The 19854-nt window shown below is 40.1% G+C and overlaps 1 protein-coding gene across 4 annotated transcripts in view; it reads left to right on the forward strand.

Moving 5' to 3' along the window:
- Positions 1-19854, forward strand: part of PLEKHG1 (pleckstrin homology and RhoGEF domain containing G1) — a 133271-nt gene that overhangs the window by 66987 nt on the left and 46430 nt on the right. For 3 of the 4 annotated variants that reach the window (XM_071806419.1, XM_065834229.2, XM_065834232.2), the window contains one exon: positions 16056-16594. In XM_071806419.1, coding sequence (XP_071662520.1) covers positions 16056-16594 — 539 coding nt within the window. Of the gene's footprint in view, positions 1-10377; positions 10542-16055; positions 16595-19854 lie in introns of those variants that run through there. The other variant, XM_071806420.1, reaches the window with a different exon arrangement.

The raw sequence follows: 19854 nt of genomic DNA on the forward strand, positions 1-19854 counted from the left end.
AAGTCACTGGTGCGTGTAGGTGCTGAAGAAAGAAGTAGTTTTTTGTCTTCTGACTCTTGGAGTATTATACCCATCAAAACTTTAGGCTTCAGCAACTTTACACCAATTCTATTTCTCTCACGCTTGGAAAGGATAACATTATAGCAAAATGACTTAACCTTTTCCATATTTTCCCAGTAGAAGTGGAGGTTTGTGTTAGTGTGTTGTGTCAACAGGTCAAGTTTTCGTCCCTTTCTGTTCTCCGTGAAAGTAAGTTGTATTACCTGGCAACAGAATGTGGTGTTAATAGACATGTAAGTATATACAGAAATACATATATAAAGTTGAAGGTTTGGTGTTTTGTTATGTTTTGTTGTTTGTTTTGTTTTGTTTTTCTCCTTATGGAGCTGAGGGCTGTGCTGGAGGAGAGCTGGCCATGCCCCAGCTCAGGAGCACAGGCAGAAGCTGCAGCATCGCCCCTGTGCTGCAGTGACAGGGTGACTGCTTGAATCAGAAGGCTGAGAACAGCTGTCCATCTAAATGCATTTGGCATGTCAAGTAGACAGACTTGTTCCAACAGCATAAGGAAAGAAGCTAATCTCATATGGCAGAGCTTTCTTTTGTGATAGTGAAGTGGATCATGGCCTCTGTAGGCTTTGGCCTAGTACGGCTTACACCTAGTGCTGTTCTTAACGCAGCAAATTAAGACCTATGGCAAATGGAAATGGCACCCTGCACTGAGCAACCATTTAAATTTTTTTGTCACCTGTTAAAGTCCACGAGTTATGAGTGTTTTTACAAGGTAAATATCTACCTCCAGGGCCTGTTTTCTTAAGTTACTGTACTCCTTCAGCTTGCCCTTGCCTCAAGCCCTGAGTGCTCAGCATTAACAGGGGACATCATATCTGGAAACCCTCAGCGAAGGGCTGTTCTGAAAATTGGGGCCTAATTCCTTTCCTGTGACATAGACCTCTACGTGAGAGGTTTGTCAAAGTTACCAGACTAACTGCAGTGCTTTAGTTTTGTTATGTGTAGTCTCTGCCTTCACTGTGATGCTTTATTCCTATTTCTTAAAACTGTACTAAATGCCTTCTATTTCAAGTGGGAATTTCTGTTGAGCTATATGGCTGCCATCAATCAATATCAGTTATTTAGTCAAGAGCATGAGTATGTTGTGACATCATATAATCCAGAGAAGCTCAACTGATTTTTTTTTTCCCTCATTGTGGGTTGTTTTTCATCTAACCAAACTCATGAGATGCACCCCAGAGTATCAGCTGTAGTGTAAGACTTTACACTCCTCTTTCATCAGCTCACTTGTTCTAAGGATGGCAGAGGATTCATATTAAGGCTCAGGACTTACACACATAAAGAAAATGTGCCAGAACCATTTAACTTTTATGGCAGGTTAGAATAGAATGCCTTTTTCAGAAGCTCTTTATTTAATTTTAAAGCTTTAGGTGTAAACAGTAATGGGATATCAACTGAACATTTTAGGTGGCCTAACATGTGATTGATGTGGCACATCTCTAGTGACAAAGAACAGCTTGTCTTTTAAGTGGGTAGAAGATTCTCTTGGACTACCGATACCTAGTTAGCAATGAGAAGTATGATTTTGTTTGTTTGTTTTGTTTTCTATTAGTAGGATGGCTTTTCTAGTTTCTGATTTAAATACAATAAATGTTTCCTTGGAACTCATGGGAAAAGTCCCTGATAAGCAGTTTGGAAATCTGAAAACCCCAATGTGCTTCATTCATATCCCTTCTGTTCTCCTTTGGCATGCCTGAAGAGATTTTTTTTTTTTTTTTTTTTTTCCTTAAAATGAGTCTGTTTAGGGTGAGAATGTAGAGTTGCCTAGTGAATTACCTTTATTTAAACTACTAGCATAAGCTGTCACTTGCCATGCACATTCATCTCTGTAACAAAGGGGATAAATGGAGGGGGCAAATGGGGGTGCTAAGGAGGGATTCCTAGTTACATCACTATGTGCAAGGTAATATCACAGGCTCAAAGCAGAACCACCAGTATCAGCAATACGTTCATAAACCAACTATGTTAGTTTGAAAAGTGAAAAGTAAACATAAAAGACAAGAATGTCAATACAGGGGGAAAATGGTGGGCTCCAGTGTAGCACACTCAGTGCATATTCCATTATTGTTTTCCTGTTTCCTGATGGTGATCATCAGGTCTTTTATCTTAAATACGCTTCTTGCCACCTCTGGATGTTAGAGTGAGTGTTGGCATAGTGAAACTTGGAGTTTGAACTATCCTTTTCAGGGCATATGGAACCTGATAACAAAAATCCCTCATGGTCCCTCCAGTAAGAGATCTGGCAAATCCCTATAATATCCGTTTTGTTCCCATCCCTGTATGTCAATGTTAGCATGTGACTTCTAAGAAAATCGATAAAATGGAAGACTGCAACTCAAAATCCCATAAATTGGCAGTAGTGACTGGTTAATAATACTGAGTGGGTAGGACTTCCATTATAGCTCTCCTACGCTTTCATCCTCCCACATCCCTTCCCATGCAGTATTCTTCCAAGACAGAGTAACTGGCAGATGCAAATGTATTAAAAACAAATTAACCACAGTATCAGGGCTTTCTCTTGGATATTCTTCTAACACAGGAAATCCTTTCTCCTTTAGGCATAAATAAGTAACAAATAAAACACATCAATAAGAAAATCAGCGTATGTTAAATGTAGTGATTTAACTAGTTTAGTGTTTGTGCAATCTTTTAGTAAACTAGATGTCTTACTTCTAGAAACACAATTTGTGTCAATGCTGTTCATTGTCCTAAAAATGGCTTTATATTGTTGTGCCTTGAAAGGCAAATACTGATGTTGAAGCCCCATCTTGATCATTCCAGGGGATTTGTGCTGTGCTTGTTGAGAGATGGTGTTATCCTTATAGCTCTGACTCTACTGTATCTGGCAATTTTGCCCTTGAAGATCTCTTACCTGTGGTGATGCATTGGCAGCTTCTCTTCTGTCCATCAATGTAGACACGAACATCACTGTTTAGCCGTGGAGCTCTTTCAGATTTTGATGTTTCGTTTCTGAGTTGAGGTCAGCTATAGCAATTACCATGCAAAAGGCAGCAGTCCCTTTGGCTCTTCTTGCTTTACAGTGTTCAGGTCTTCAGCACCAGATGCCTTTGTCATTCTTTTCAAAGAACTTCACTCTAATTTCATTGGAAGTGGAATGTTTCTCCCAGATTGTTTTTCTAACCTTCAAAATATTTTGTAATGAATTTATTATTGGCAGGGTCTGTGCATAGTTTAAAGATTTAATGTTTCAAGTCCTTTAGTTGTAGGTTATAGCAAATATATATATTCAATGAAAGATTGTCAGAGTGGAAATTGTATATCTTTTGGTGCTCTAGTAAGTGATGCAGATCAATTGCAAAAGGGACCTCTCCTCATGCTACTTATCCTAGGGAAGAATATAGCCATTCTTATGGTTTATTGTATTGGAAGATAAATGCTTTTTGATGCAGAAATAAGTATAACTGATTTCATCCATAACTGTATATAGAAATTGATGATATGGTGGTCAACCACCATCCTTCTGTTTTCCTGAATAAAGTTAATGAAATTATTTGCAAACCCTGATTCAGTTCAAGTGTCTTACTAAACAGTTATGGCTGATCATGTTTGCATTTGGTTACTGATTTAAATCACACAAACATCACAAATATTTTGCCAGAATCCTTGTTAATAGAATATTTCAATAGCTACAGGATTTCTAAATAACTGTACAAGTGAGATACTTCTTACCGAAATTCTGCTTACGTGAGTAATACATTATAGGCAATACCAAAGGGAGAAAGTACAAAAATGCCCAGCTAAACTTCTTTTAACCTGTGCCTCTTTGTAACAAGGTAATGTGGTAGTCAAGGTTTCCAAAGAGATGGGGATTTGAAAAGTGAGCACGCCAGCTAATAGCTGCGGTAACAGGCTGAACATAGTGGAATAATACCAGTGTAGTGGCCTCTCAGCGTGTCTCTGCGCCTCAGAGCTCAATAGTGAATGCGCAGCATTGTTCAGCCCTGAAAAGTCTCAGAGCTCCTGGGATGTTGAGACAGACTGAGGGGAGCTGATTTTCAGCCTGTGTGTAACAGGGCTGGAAGCAGCGTGGGGGCAGTCGGCCATTCCACCCCCTGCCCTCCTGCTGGACCAGCTCCCTCCTTGTAGGTGGTGAGTCCCCTGCAGGGATCTTACAGCTCCGCAGTCTCTGGATGGGAGAAGACAAGAGAGAGGGGAAGAAGTTGTTTTTTTCACCTCGCCTCTGTTTGATGAGGTTCATGGTTGAATGTTAAGGGAAAACTTCCCCTGGGGGAAGTTTGAAGGCAATATTTCGATTTAAGGAAAAGCACAGGCATAACAGAAGATAGTTCACTGAGGATTTACAGATTAACGTTCTTAATTAGATCACAGGTTTTGAAAGAAAAATGTTTTACTATGTGAGGTTTTTTGAAAATAAACCAAGACCCTGAGTAACTCATGAGAATGGCTCTTAAATGCTAAACCATGTACCAAATTACCTTGTAAATTCCTATGCGTATAGGGTATGCAGTTCAGAAACCTTTGATATTCTCTCTAGAAACAGGAACAACAAAAAGAATTGTTTTCCAGCACAGCTTGTTGGGAAAAGCCTGCAGTTCCACCACAGTTATTACATCCTCCCTTCCTCAGCCCCACCATCACTCATTTTAGGCTGTAGTGTTGGCCTTTGTGGCCCAGTTTCTCCAAGTCTGGGCTGTATGTTTTGGATTTGAGACTTCTGTTTGGATCCCAGCTCTAATATTTAAATAAGGAGGGATTTGCTACTCCTTTCTCACAGAAAACAAGCAAGTGTAAAACCCAAACAAGAGAAATGTTAGGACTGAATGTCACTATCTGGAAGAAAGACACAGTGTGAGGGAGAAATCTGAGAAAACTCATTTAGCTGTACTAACACAATTTAAATAGGGGTCTAAGTTTCTGTTTTCCCTGTCTCTGATCGAAACACTGAGAAAGCTCATCTGAGTTGTTTACTACATACCTGCAGTTGTTTGGGCCACATGGTTGGATTTAGGTGTTGTTTATTGTAGTTAACAAGCAGTCTGAAAACTGGCCAATGTGAAAGTGTTTAAAGGCTGCAAAAGAGAAGTCATATAGCACTAAATGTAAAAAATCAGGAAAGCAAAAGGATGGTAGCAAACAGTTGTTATCTGATGTCTTTTCATGAATGTTTGAAATTTCTCCTATCTTGCTGTAAAACATTTTTATGTCCCTCTCTTGTTTGTACTGGTCAGCGTTGTTTTTTTTTTTCCCTCCGGATTGACAATACACTGCATAATAAATGCTCAATAGACATCTGAAGAGCCCTTTTCACTGACATTCTTTGTAGGGTATTATATGTGTATAAAATTCAATTAAAATACCCCTGAAAAAGAATGTTAGAGAACTGTAATACTTTTAAGTCCACAGGATTATTTTTCTATAGCTGGTGGTAAAGAAGGCATAGGGGGTCTGCAATATCTATAACTTAAATAAAATGACTGTCTTTCTGTTTTGAATTAAACATCTTATTGTTCTAATAAGAAGGAAGTGCCGAGAAAGGCCGATGACTCAGTAAGTCACTGGCTGTGAATTATGCACAAAATGTCCACTGTAAGCAAACCCAAGCCTCTAATCTGTTTGCTTCTTGCCCTGTAGCTTCTGAAGTGTGACTCTTGGCACTGTTAATCTTGAATACTGATATGTTGGTAAGTGATGCGGACAGTAACACCATCTGTACGTGGGTGCAGAGGCCATGCTGCTCTGTACACCAACACTGCAGCGATCTCAAATAATCTCAATTCCTTGTTTGCTTCTTGCATACAAAAGCTCTAAGGGTAGTATTGCTTGTTTGAGACAGGAATTTTGTTGTTCTCAATGGTTTACCTTAATGAAGTAACATATAAAAAATAGTAGAAGATATTGCATGCAGTCCAGAATGGCCTTAAAGCAACTCTGAAAGCACTGTGAAGCCAATTCTTCATCACAAGCGTGGTTTTGTTGGAGTGGCTTTCACCGAGAATAGTTTAATGACAAGAAAGGGAAGGGAGGAGTAGGGGAGGACCAAATCAAGGTAAACAGCAGTCAGGATGTGATAGGATCATCAGCAGAATATAAAAACTGAATATATGAGGTGACTGCGCTTTTACAGATCTCCTGTATGTGGTAGCAATAAGACACCTTGATTTTTCTGCTGTGACAAGTTATTTTGTTGCCATTTAGCAGTCTTGGTCGTCTTGGCCTTGGCTATCTAAAATACCATACTTAGCTGCAGAAGCAACGTGGTGAGAAGAGCTGTGGTATGTTGTATTTCTTTGAACCTGAACACCTGCTTGGTTTCTTTTTACTTATTTTCAGGTAAAGTGCTGTAAGATTTCAAAATACTAATTATTGTGTCCTGCAAAAATCTGTCAGTTATTTATTAACTCCCAAGTCCTTTAACTGTCACTGAATTTGTTCCCATTGAACTGGGATTTTGATAAAGCTGTTAGCTTACTGTTATAATGCCGCCTTGAAAATAAGACCTAATGTTCCCTTTTAGCAGGATAAGCATAAGAAAATGACTGATGACTTGAAATGCCAGAGCCAGTCTGTGATGGAGCCAGGTCATTAGTAGGTCTTATTTCCAACGTGGGTTGAATTTAAGGATTCTTCTCTCCAAGATGTAAACATGAATACAGCTTTCTGCAACTTTTATTCAAGAGAGGAAACCCAGAAGAAAGGTTTTATTTTTTTTGTAAATGCGAGCATCTGTTAGTATGAATCTGGCGTTACTATTTCAGTTCTGTTTCAAAATTGTAGTTGCTAAACTTCCTGAGGTGCAGAGGAGGTTCCAGTAAGTGTCTCCAGTTCAAAACAAATTGGAGAAATCATTTAGCCAGATTTAAAGAAAAACATCAATTATTTAAAGATTTGAAACTCAATTCTATTTGGCATCTAACAAAATCAGCGGCTATTCCAGAAAACTGGCTTTTACAAAATACATTTTTTTTTTCAGGCAGGATTTTCACTGGGAAGGTTTGGAAATTCACAGAAAATTCAGTGGCAGAAGTGAACAGTTTTAAAATGAGTTTAAATGAAATAATCTGTCTGTGCTAGATATTGTAGTTATGAGTTCTTGTTAAATTGGAAGAGATGAACTGTGCAAAGATGCCTTCTGTGTGGTTACACAATTACATTTTCCACTGTAACTGTAAGACTAATTCCTGGATGCTGTGTTTCCTTGTACTGGAACTGTGCATCCCTCTCTACAGTTTATTTTGCTGGCTTTACATTGCTAGCTATGAGGGAGTCCAAGAAGAACTAGAAACCAGACCTGGTGTCCAAGCACTGTTAGAGTGATTTAGCATAGGATGGAAAAACACTAGTGATGTGCCAGCAGCAAGGTCTGATCCTGTGTGGTGCTGGGTGGAAAGAAGTGTCCATGAGGATTTTCATTCAGGTCATGGCACTGAAGTTTGAATGTAAAAATACCAAAACATTCAAGCAGCATCATGTTGAATGCTTACTGTTTACTCCTCTTCAGTGAATGCTGCCAGCATGGGCAGAGAAGAGAAGGGTGTAAAAGCTTTGATTACATTATTATCTAAGGTATTATGCTTCCATATGCATTCGTATCTACATGTCTTCACTGAATTTTCATTTGCTCTGATTTAGAATAGAATAGAACCAGGCCATCTTTTAAAAAAAGAGAAGTAAGCCTTCAAAATTCACAAGGAGATGGAAAATAATACTTTTAAAAGGCCTATATATAGAGCATTGGATCCATATGCTCTCTTTGTGTTGCAGTACATCAGCAGCATGTGATGGCTGGTTCCTTTTGTTAGGTGTCTCTGCAGTACTGTATACAGATTAAATAGCTACTGCATTGCAGAGAGTTATTAATACATTACATTGCACTTTTGCTGAAGATGTCAGTGTGTCCTTAAGCCTGAATGTACCCTGTGGTTGAGTTATGGGTCTTTTTTTAAATTTTGCTGAGGATAACTTATTTCTTCAGTAAATCCTTAGCCAATTGAGGATTATAGAATAACATAATTCCTAAGCTTTGTAAACTCTACTTATTGTTCAAGTTTAGAAAAATAAAAACTTATTTCGAAAATAAAATAAAAATAGGTCACCCTTCTCAACTCTTAATCGTGATGCATTAATAATGTGGTCGTATGGCACTGTGCACACCATGGGAGGGAGCAGGAGATAGGGCAGAGAAATGGATGCTGCTCCTAAAAGATAATGCAGATAAACAAAAGCCAAACTTGGAGGGTATGGAATGGTAGAAAAAGAGAAGTGAGGCAAAACCAGTATTTTCCTGATATACCTGTGTACTGTTTCATTGACGATGCACATTAGACAGTAAAACAGAAGGCTTTTGAGTTTCTAGTCTCCTGCAATGACAGTCCTCAGTGCTGTGCATGTTTAAAGTGATTGGGAGTGATGGGTTGTTCTTGGGGAAGTTCTCATGTATGAGGTAAACTCTTGCTGACTTATATGTGGGGATATAAGGAAGAGCTAAGGTCAAATGTGGGTGTGCAAAGAAAGAGCAAGGTAGAGCAGAGTAAGGACCTCAGCTCTGTTCCACTCTCCCTCCCACCCCTAGCAATGCACATGGGAGCTCACTGTGCCAGTTCAGACCAGTGGCTGAAGCTCATGCTGCATCACTGCAGCCACTGCCTATACCTGGCCCACTGGAGGAGACATGGGAAGCTCTCTGTCACCAGCTGCCTCTGGGTCTGTCACCGGGCTGGAGTTGAGCCTTCAGCGTTCAGGAGGTTTGTCATTGTGAAATGATGAAGCTGCTGGTATTGTTCCGTGTCATAGGACTTCACAGAATGACCAGGCAATGCCCTATGGCTGGTTGATACTCTACAGGTCTGCCCAGGAGTTAATGAAAACCTTCCTCAGAGGTGATAAAAGCTCCATAGGCAAGGTGGGCACAAGGTGCAAGGAAGCAGAGGTCTGAAGAAGCTCCTGACAGAAATACATGTGAATGTGGAGCATAAGCAAATGTATGGTAAATTTGCCATGTTTTGAGTTATTTGACCGAGTACCTGGGTGCTGCACTGTGTATGTACTGGGGATGTTTGGGCCAGTGTTGGTCATCCTAACGTTGTGTCCACCACTTACAGATACACAGTGGCTCTGTCTGAAATATTGCACAGATCTTACAAAAAGTGCTCATGTGTATGTATATCTTTTAATATAAATATGTAGGTATTAAAAAAAAACCACTCTCAAAAATTACAGGATAATTTATGTGGTGATGTATGATCTCAGACATGGCAGTGTGGCAATCTGATCTTTCAGCCTGGATAAAAGGGACTTTCACCCCTATAGCCCCGACATTCAGATCAAAGTGTTTCACAGGTTTGCGAATGGTCTCAAGGCTGCCTTTGCTTCCTTTTTCTGCCTTCAGTTTCCTGTTGAAAAGCGTTGTTCAAGGACTACGCTCTTTAGGAAAACTCAAAATGAAGCTGAGGCCACGTTACATACAAGGAGATGATTTTAAAGATAGTGTATCTTTTAGCAGACTAGGTTTGAGCATGCAGGTGTGAGAGCACACCTGGAAAGTGGTGCCAGCAGCTGGGAACTATTTTGACTTCTTTTGCCTCTCAACTTCAAGATAGAAATCCTATCACCCCCTTTGCAAGCTAAGAGAGCCATCAGCTTTCCCACTGATTAGCACCAGTCTATATAATTTATTTTTTTAATTATCTCTTTTTCTTCATCTTTGATCCTGGTTTCCCCTCTCACTGTCTCCTTTCCCTCCTTTCCCACAAAACTCTTTTTTTTTTTTTTTTTTTTTTCCTTCTACTTTGCTTTGTTGTGATTTAGCACAGAGCACCTCATGATTTGGTTTTCACGTTTTCTTCTTGAAGTCTTTCCTCTCCCTCTTTAAAAAAAACACTGAAGCTTCACAAGCACTCTGCAAAAGCCAGTTCCTGTTTATGTTAGGGCAGAACAGAAATCAGAATGATCTTATTGCCAAGGATCATCCTATTGCATCGCAGGTTCATGGGAGTTTCTAACATAAACACAGAAATTTCACAATACCAGCAGGTGATTTATTTGCTTTACATCCTTATTGATATTGTCTGTAAATCAAGGAGCAAAGGGTAATTAATGCTGTGGAAATGGGGGCTCTATTTGATGTTTTCACAGCGCTGTGCCTGGAAAAATGGAAGTTAGTGGGTGTTGCTCAGTGAAGTGTTCATTTTAAAGTTACCCACAGTGATACCCATTGTCCTGTCCCTGAATTGCATGATGTCATGTTTCATTTAAGGCTCTTAGTGATGCCGAAGACTGTCGGTACGCTGGGAAAAAGGCGGTGAGAAAGTTGTGAATCAGGTTTCTGTAGAGCCTTTGTGTTTAGGGTTTTGATAGATAAAAGCTGACTCATGCAATATTTCTGGCAAAGGAGCTGTACAGACTAGTAAGAGCTTCTCATTTTACCTGAGTGCCCAATGAGGTAATTCGGGAACAGCTGAAGGCAGAGCCTGCGCCTCTCCTCTGCCGCACAGGTAGGTCGTGGGTTGTTCAGAGAGGGTTGGAAAAACAGAGAGGACTTGGTCGTCCTGGGTGTGAGGAGCCAGAGACATTCCTCAGTGGTGAGATACTGTTGCAGAGGATTTTCCCTTGCAATAATGTTCTCGGACATTAGCGTGTTTGGTTGTGACAAAGGCTATTGTGCTTGAAATATTGCAGGGGGGATGGGATGGGGGGGGGACGGGACAGTAACTTGACAGACAGGGGCACATTAGTTGCATTAGTTGGTGGCTTTTTTTCCTTACTCTAAGATTTCTAATAAATGGGATTTCTGTTGTTCAAAGTTCAGTTAAGTACTTGGCAGCATATTGTTTGTGACAGTTCAGACTAGAGATCTAATCCTGCTAATATTGTAGCTTTCAAATGTGATTTTATTCACAGAGGGTGTTAGTTTTAGAAATGATATATGTTCATATGCAAAATAGAGTAATTAAAAATCTGCTGACTTTCACTTGGACAATATTCAGAGCAGGGGATATAGGGAGTTAATTTAAGATCATGTTGGGATTCTTGTAGTGAATGTATTTTAATCTTCCTCAGTCTGGCAGCTGTATAACATTTATGTTTCTCAATTCCAGTGCTGCATTTGAATTTGATACTGAAGGTAGAAATTGTTCTAAACAATCTTACTTAATTGTATCCACAGTATGAATACTTTATTTGAAATATGAAAATATCTCAAGGAAAATACAGGAAAGATTTGTTGTAGTCTCATCACTTTCATGTAGCTAAACTTCCAGAGGATGTGAAGCCTGTAATTTCTGGAAAAGTTGACTTTGTAGATAACATCGAAGGTGCTCTTTTTCATGCCAGGGGAAGGCAACAACAGTACTAATTATGAATATAAATTGACTTCTGAGTTTTTAGTCATGCAGTATGTCTTAAAATGTCATGTGCAGTGAACAACTTGGAGGAATAAATACCTATGTTTAGATAGGGATTGGGGTCTTTGTATTTAAATACAAAATGGACTTAAAGCACTTTTTCTCTCATTGTATGCTAGTGTTCTAGAATAGCCAAAGTTGCAGAGATAATGGAAAACCATTTATCATTACCATGAATATAGTTATAGGAATGAGATGTTTGTTAAACTGATAGAAGCGTATGCATATTTGGTGAGAACTTTTTTATGGCTGAATGGTGGAAACATGAGATACACCAAGATAGTTGCTCTGCATGTGCCTTCAGTGTTGTAACTAACATTACAGTTGCCTGTTGGGGTGAAACATGAGTGTTTTTGCCCTTGCACTGCTGTAGAGTAGGGAGATGTTGTTCTTGCTGGGGTTGTGCTGCGCCCAGGGAGTGTGTGTGTGTTGCAGGGGGGAGCAGGGAGGTTTGGTGGGGAGGGGGAGAGGCTACCTCCATTCATGGAAAGGCATAAGCAAGAAGTGACCTTGTTCTGGGAGCTCGTTTCCTTGTGAGTAGGGACAAGTAGTAATTATCCTCCTTTCATTGCTGAACTAACAAGTAATTACTGTTATTCCTTAATGAAAGTATGCAAATTGAAGATTTTTCTTTCTTTCTTTCTTTCTTTTTTTTTTTTTCCCCCAGACTGAGTTAAATACCGTTATTCACAACTCACAAAAGTTCTCAATATTATTTTGGTCTGTCACTGAAAAGATTTAGGAAACAAAAGAACACCTAACAAAAAAAGCAGTGAACCAAGCAGATGTGGGTCAGGGTGTACAAGACTCGCTCAGAGCCTGTGCTGCTGTGGGTCTGGGGGTACTTGTAATGACACAGACTGTTTGCAGCCTGAGTTTTGGTGAATGACCCTGCCTGCTGGTGTTGCTGCTGAAATTGTTGGCTGGTGAGGGGGTTGCTTGTAAATCAGTTCCTCAGAGTATGTGAGACATGAACTTGCTTTTTATAGCAAGTTTGTATCAAAGACAGAAATTTGTAAGAGGTTACAGGGTTTGCAATCACTGTGTCAGTTATAGTAGGTAGCAGTCTTGGGGGAAGCTGTTTCCCCTCTCCCCTCTCATTAATTCGCTTGTGAATTTTTCATGGGCAGTCGGTAGAAACCTGAGGCTCCTGGGACAAGAGTGAAGTTACTTTGCCGCAAAATTATACCAGAGCTCTGAAAAGCCAAACGTAGACCCAAACAAAAGAAAAGAAGGATGGGCACATGGCTGTGGCAATGAGCTAGATTCAGCTGCTGACTTTTTTGATGGACTTGTGACTGTAGAAATCACCTAAAATACCTTTTCCTGAATTCAACAGCAGGGGTAATGCTGCTCAGAGGAGTTTCTGAATATAAAGCTGTGAAGCTTTAGAAGATTTTCAGATTCTTTGTTGTTGGGAAGGGCTGTGGGTTTGTAACAGCTACATGTAGCTGAGGCAGAAATTGAGGGCTGGGCAGAGCCAGGGCTTGCTCCCAAGCCCTGACTTCCACAGGCAGGGTGCAAAGTGTTTGGACAGGGCTTGCCAGCTGAGGAAAGGCAGCTGCCTCCCAGTTTTTACCCCCACCGAAATCCTCGTGTCCTTGTGTCCTGTGATTCTGCTGGGTTCTCCAGCTGCGTGGGTACTCAGCTGCTGCTCTGCCAGAGCAATGAGCTTCGGTGCCGTCTGCATGGAGCCCCACCAACGCATTTTGCTGGCTGGAGATGTAATGGGCAAAATTTTAGCAAAAATTTTCTATAGAGAAGCCAAATGACTGATTTACACATGGCTGGGAAAGGAGTAAGAACAAAGTAAAAAGTAACTTTTGAGGCTCTCAGTCAAGAGGAGGCTTTGAGGACAAAACATGCTATTTGCTACTTGAAAATCTCTGTTTGGTGTAATTTATGTAGAAATATACAGAAATAGTCATTGGTGTAAAAAAATGGAGGAACTTGAGCCATCTGTGTTGCATGTAATTAATTAGCCATGCCTGCCAGGTGCCTGGGGTTCAACAAGGTTGGGGGAATATGGGTGCTAAAGAGCAAGCCCATTTTAACTATTACAACTAATCCTGGGTTTGTGTGTGGTTTTTTTTTGTTTGTTTTGTTTGTTTGTTTTTGTTTGGGTTTTTTTGTTGTTGTTGGTTTGGTTTGGTTTTTTGTTTTTTTGTTTGTTTTTTAATAGGCAATGACATTGTCATTAAACAAGAAAATAAGTTTTGTTTGTTTTGTTTTTATGAGACACGTTAAGCTTTCACAATGCTTCTGGCTACAAGTTTGTCATATAAAAAACTACTTTTAACATGTATTCTGACTCAAATTTCATTGAACTGAACTGTGTTTTGTTTGTTTTTTATATTAATGAGTCTGACAATGTTTGTGAAGCAAATGTTACATATTAATGCCTTCAGGTTATCTGAAAGGCAGACCTTATATCAGTGAAACAGGAAGAAAAGGGCATGGAGTAATGGAATGCCACAGGAACCTTTTATTTCCCCCCTAAATATGGCTAATCAGCTGTTTCTTTGTCATGTAATTTCAGTAAAATGTCTTGGAGTAAGTTAGTGGAAGGGTATCCCTGTTATCTTGTTTATCTTGCGCCTTTTTCAAGGGAGTTTACATCTGCACAGCAACGTTGTGCTTTCTAACTGAACATGAAAAATGATCCAAAGCTGATAACAAAAATACATTATTTCTTATCAAAAATGCATACTTTCTTATCACAAGCAATAGGAAGGCAAACAACTTTGTCCGTACCCATTCAGAAACAGGAGAATTTCACAGCATTCTTCAGTTTTAAATACTTTACTGATTTATTGCTTTATATTCTATTTTGGAGTTTGTACTTGATGTGGTTTATTCAAGAAGGGTAAGAAAATATGCTTCTATGCTGCAAAACCAGAAGAACCTGGCACAAAGAAAGGCTGTAGATTTTTCAGACTTCAAGGTAAAACCAGGGGTACAGAGGTGCCAAATTAGGTTTTTAATCTAATGCCCAATTTCTGACCCATGTAATGAGCAAATTACTCTCAGTGTTAATTCCAAGTGTTACCTTGAGGGCAATACTTCTCCTTAACAGAAAGCTAATACCATCGTTGCTGAAATGGTGGTATTAATTACTCACGTAAAAATAAAATCTTATGCTTTCAGGATAGGCCAAATAAATAAAATTTTCTTCTCTGGGCTCCTTTTTTTTGTTTGTTTGTTTGCTTCCTTTGAGTTGTGGTTGGTTATTTATTTATTTATATATTTTAAAAAATATTATTTTAAAATAATTGGTAGTGTTTGATTTTGAAAAATGAAAGGATGGCTTTCTGTGATGAATGAAGTTCTTCCTCCTGCCCCTCTTCTCTGACCAAGTGCAGCAGGAGCTGTGTCCGGGAGGTTTCTACTCATAATTGCAAAGCAACTCTGCCTCAGTTGAAGAAAGGCCAGCTTAAAGGTTGTGCAGGTTTAATCTGCAGCTTACTGGCTTTACGGTTTCTTTACCGAAACTGCTGTCTGGAGCTGTAATTGCTGGTTTGACTTTTTTAAAAAATAAGGTTGTCATTGGAGTAAGATAAGGACTAAGCTACCACTGTGTGGGTACCTTCAGTATTGCTTTTCTTCCTGAATTGTCACAAGTTTCCCTTTTCAAAGGACAGACATTCTGAAATTCTTTGAGTTTGAGTCAGGGTTTTTTGGGTGGACGCTTCTTGCTGAAATGAAACCTTGAAGTACTGAATTTACCTGCAGCTGCTTCTGCAGATTCTTGTGGTGATTCACACAAAACTTGGCCAGAGAGAAATCTGCGTTGCATCGTGGACAGTGGCCTGCAGGGCATTTCAGCAGCAAAAAGAAAGTAGAATTGAAATCCTGTCAGGAAGACAGATCTCTTATTTTGGTTTGGCAGTGATTCGAAAAACAGCTTTTGGTCAGTTCAGCAGGGGGCAATATGTTGGCTTCAGTTGAGCAGTTTTAGGATGACTTATTTTCCCAGTAGAAAACGGAATTATTTGGCAGAACACTTTCCTATGGGAACTCTTTTTTCAGAAGCTATAATATTTTCATTGGGAAATCATTCTGATTTTAGTGTTTTTGTACAAGCCACAGAGCTGGTAATTGATATCTGCTTTTGGTTTTTGTTTGACTATTGGCCTTACAGTATTCAAAATGAAAGATATTGTCTGATATCATTGTGTGATTCATGAGTTTTCCAAAGCATCCAAGCCAGGGTCAGTGCTCAGCTTGCAGATAGCAGAGGTGGCTCTGGACAGAGGGTTTTTTTAACCTTAGGGAAAATCTTTGAGTCTTATTTCTCTCCTGTGCTGAGCCTGGGTAGAGCATGCATGAGCACCAGGCCCAGTATGCTGGTGCAAGGAGGATGTGCGAGAAACATTATGTGAGCAGGAGGTGTGTGATGCCTGTGTAGTAGCCTCCGGTGGGAGATTGCCACCACCTAAAAAGCATTAGAGCCATGGTGACCTGCAAATTGCGTTGTTCTGGTTGTCTTTTAGTTAAAATAGAGTTGTGGCAGTTTTGTATGCAAGAAGATTTAAAAGTATCTGTTTTCAAATTTGTGTTATATAGAGCAGCAACAATAAATCCACTTCTGTTGGTTTTTTTTAGATGACTTCCACTTACCTCTCGATGTTTTACCAGCTGTGACAGAGGCCCTTGACTCCAAGACGAAAGGGGAAGATTTGCACAAGGAGAGCAGACCTTTCCGCTACTGTGAAAAAAAAACCATGGACCTGTCAGACAGTGACCGTCCTGTAAGCTTTAGCTCCACTTCCTCCTCTGCTTCCTCCAGGGATAGCCACTGCTCCTTTGGAAGCAGAACGACCTTGGTTTCAAACAGCCACTTGGGTTTGTTCAACCAGGATAAAGAAACAGGCGCCATCAACCTAGAACTGGTCCCAGCCAGGCGATTTTCCAGCAACAAGCCACGCAAAAACTCCCCTGCAGAGCAAGAGGATCCTGAGGAAAGCCTTGAAAAAAGGCCAAGCATGCCAAGGAAAGCAGAATCAAAAGGAATGAGCAAAAACTGTGCGATGTCCCTGGTCACGGAGCCCACCAGTCCCAAGCTCCTCTATGTAGACAGAGTGGTCCAAGAGATTCTGGAGACAGAGAGGATGTATGTGCAGGATCTAAAAAGCATCGTGAAGGTAGGAGTCTTGCTTAGGATGGTGTTAACTCTTCCATAATGCTCTTCTTTACATTGTTTGATTTCACAGCAGGACAGATGGACCTGACAATGGAATTGGCATTTGGTGGTCTTTATAAATTAGTGTAACATCATTGTTCTTGTGTGTTTCTAGTTTTTATTTGATTAGATAAGTCTAAACTGTGACTACATGTTAATGAAGAAAAAAACGGGAAAAACATTCTACAGTTGACAGCAGTAGTGAATATTGGTAAGCATTTTGCAAGTAGTGTTTATTTACAAAAAAAAACCCCGTACTGTTTCTTAGAATGTACAGCAAGAGGGAAACAGGAGACAGCTTGTTTGCCACTTTTAGTGATTTATCTGAAGAATCTCACTTATTAATTTTTCCCCCTACCAAATCCTAGTACCGCAAGTTTTTTCCTGCCTTTTTCTCCTTTTCATGCAGTATTAAATATGGCATATTTATTTGCTGGAAAACTCTGTTGTTTGCTTGTTTCATGAAGGTATTATGTTGTCTTTAAAGTTAATTCTGAATGGGTGGTGCTTAATAAATGGGTGTAACATTTATTATCAGCAGTGACGTTTTTGTCCAATCCCCAGATGAACAGTATCTTTCATTTCCCCTTTCTAGTACAGGGAAAAGTATGGATGAGTCCTTCTGTGGATTGTTCTGCTCACTCCATGTACTTGCAACTTGTGCCATTAGTCATGTTCTTTTGTGGTTTTGAAGGTGACAGTTAAGTCCCTTGGCTGTTTGTAGTCTGTGTATTTAACCTATGTATGTATGACTACCTGCATAAAAGGATTTCTTGGGAGGTGCATGTTTAATGTGCTGTTTATAGAATATGTAGCTTTAGGTAGCTGTATGAGGTCATCTACCAAAGGAAGTATCAGTCAGCTGGACACGCTCTCTGTACCTGCAGTTCTAACCCACTTGGTTGCACAAGGAATGAGTGGGAAAAAACACTAAAGCTTTGATAACACAAGTGCATGTCATGATTAAACACCCCCGCCCCACAGAGTTCTCACAAAAAAGTCTTTTTCTGCAAGACTTTCTCAGTTTCTGTAGCTGCTGCTATTTCTCTACATTCAACTGTTGCCTAAGTTTCATTTTGGAGTATTTAAGGTTGTCATATGCTGCAGAAGCAATCCAGCTTCTGTGCGCAGTCACTGTTTTCTAGGCATGACCACCATGGTTTTGGAAACCTTAACTCTCACTCATCTTCCTGTGCAGTAAACTGTACAACTTGAGAAACTGGAAACTATCATCAAAATCTTGAAACATATTTTCCATTTACAAGTAGGAAGACCATCAAATGCTTGCTGGAAATACTTTAAGCACCGCTACAGTAGATATAGATTAAATGTGACAAATGCTCTTGAAGTTATGAAAAAAATGGAGAAATTTACCTGTGAAATATCCAAGCGTACTTCCTACAGTAGCTAATAGTTAATGAATCTTGAAAGATCTATGTGGCATTAAAGAGCCTATTTGAGAAATGTAGTGGTTGGCAATGGGGCTTTTTTTAGGTAGGTTTTGAGAATCTGAGTGCTTCAGAGAAGCTCCTTCGTGAGCAGTGAGGACAGTGGAGAACCAACTACCTCAGGCTGTGCACGTGCTTTGCTTGCTCTTCAGGGAGGGAGGTGTGATGGGAAGCATGAGGACCCTGTTTTATATGTTTCTTAGAATTCTTTTCTCCTCAAGTTACCTTAGCAGTGCTGCGGTGATTTACCTAACCAAGAGTTGTGGCTGTGAGAAGGATGGGAAGACTCCAGAGATATCTGCAGGGGAGTGACAGCCTTACAGGATTTGATTACCCAAGCCTTTGTGACTTGAGGTCATCTAGTCTGGCAACCAGCTGACTAGTGCTGATCCAAACTAAGATGAAGGGAAGCAGCTTGATCAGTCTTATTCTCCAGATAAACATGGGCCAGATTTTGGCAACTGGCTAGGAAATGGGATGAGAAAGGGAAAAGGGGAGCTGGGAAAGGGTCAAAGGACAACTGCTGCCCAAGAAGTGTGTGGGAACTGAAGAGCTACGTGAAAGTGGGAGCTGGCAGAAGAAAGTATAAGCACATGAACCAGTGCTAAGTGGAGAGAGAAAATCATGAGAGGGAAAACAATATGAGGAAATGAGAGAAAACCCAGAAAGTGGAGGGTTGGGGGAAGTATGAAATTGGTTGGAACTGAAGCTTTCTAGTGAGTTTTGCAGCTGAATGCAATATAGAATGTTACGCACACAAATTAAAAATAGTAAGAATAGTAAGGTGGTTTTTTTTTGTTTGTTTTGGGGTAGTTTGTTTTTGTTTTTCTTTTTTGTTTGTTTGTTTGTTTGTTTTATGGCAGGAGGAGGTAGGGAGGGAGGGAGGGAGGGAGGAAGAGAAGCAACCCAGGTACAAAGAGCTAAAAGCTGAAGAGATGTCAGGCTGAGGATGATGTAGGAACGGAAAGGGAGAAATCAATAGGTACTGTTTTAATCACCCTCTACCCCCAGCTGAGAGCTGTTGGTACAGATCTAGTCTATGGCTTTTTGTCCCCTGGTAGTGGGGAATTGCTGATGCCACCTTCTCTATATACAACATAAACAAAAAGAACATGTTCTTACTGTTCTATTGAGTAGTTTGAAAAAGGTTCTAGAGCTAGAACTGAGAGGGTGTCAGAACTCATGTCCGTGAATCCACGCTCTAAATTTCTGGTGGAAAGCAACGCATGTTTGCCTGTGGTCCACAGTCAAGCTTTTTTTGGGAGGGGGAAGGTGGGTGGAAGGGGTGGTGGTTTTCTTTTTGTGATTTTTAATACATCCACACTCTTTCTGGTCATCCAAATCATTAATTAACATCTTAAATGGACAGGATCCAGTATTAACCCATGAGATATGCCGCTAGTTAATGGTCTCCAACTAGATGTTGTACCTTTGATCACCACCCTCAGGGCCTGTCTGTTTCACCCGTTTTCGATCAATCTTGACTGTCTGCTTATGCAACCCATACTTCATCACCTTGTCCATGAGCATCTTATGGGAGACAGTGTCAAAAGGCTTTCTGAAGTCAAGGTAGACAATATCCACTGCTCTGCACAAATGTACCGAGCCATTTTGTTGTAGAAAGTTATCAGGGTGGTCAGCTTCCCCTTGGTGAATCCATGCTGACTATTCTTGATTACCTTCTTGTCCTTCATGTGCCTGGAACTGGTTTCTGAGATTAGTTGAACACAAATGTAAAGGAACATATGTAGCTGTATGCAAATGACCCATTAAC

Source organism: Patagioenas fasciata, chromosome 3, assembly GCF_037038585.1.
Source record: "Patagioenas fasciata isolate bPatFas1 chromosome 3, bPatFas1.hap1, whole genome shotgun sequence".
NCBI lineage: Eukaryota > Metazoa > Chordata > Aves > Columbiformes > Columbidae > Patagioenas > Patagioenas fasciata.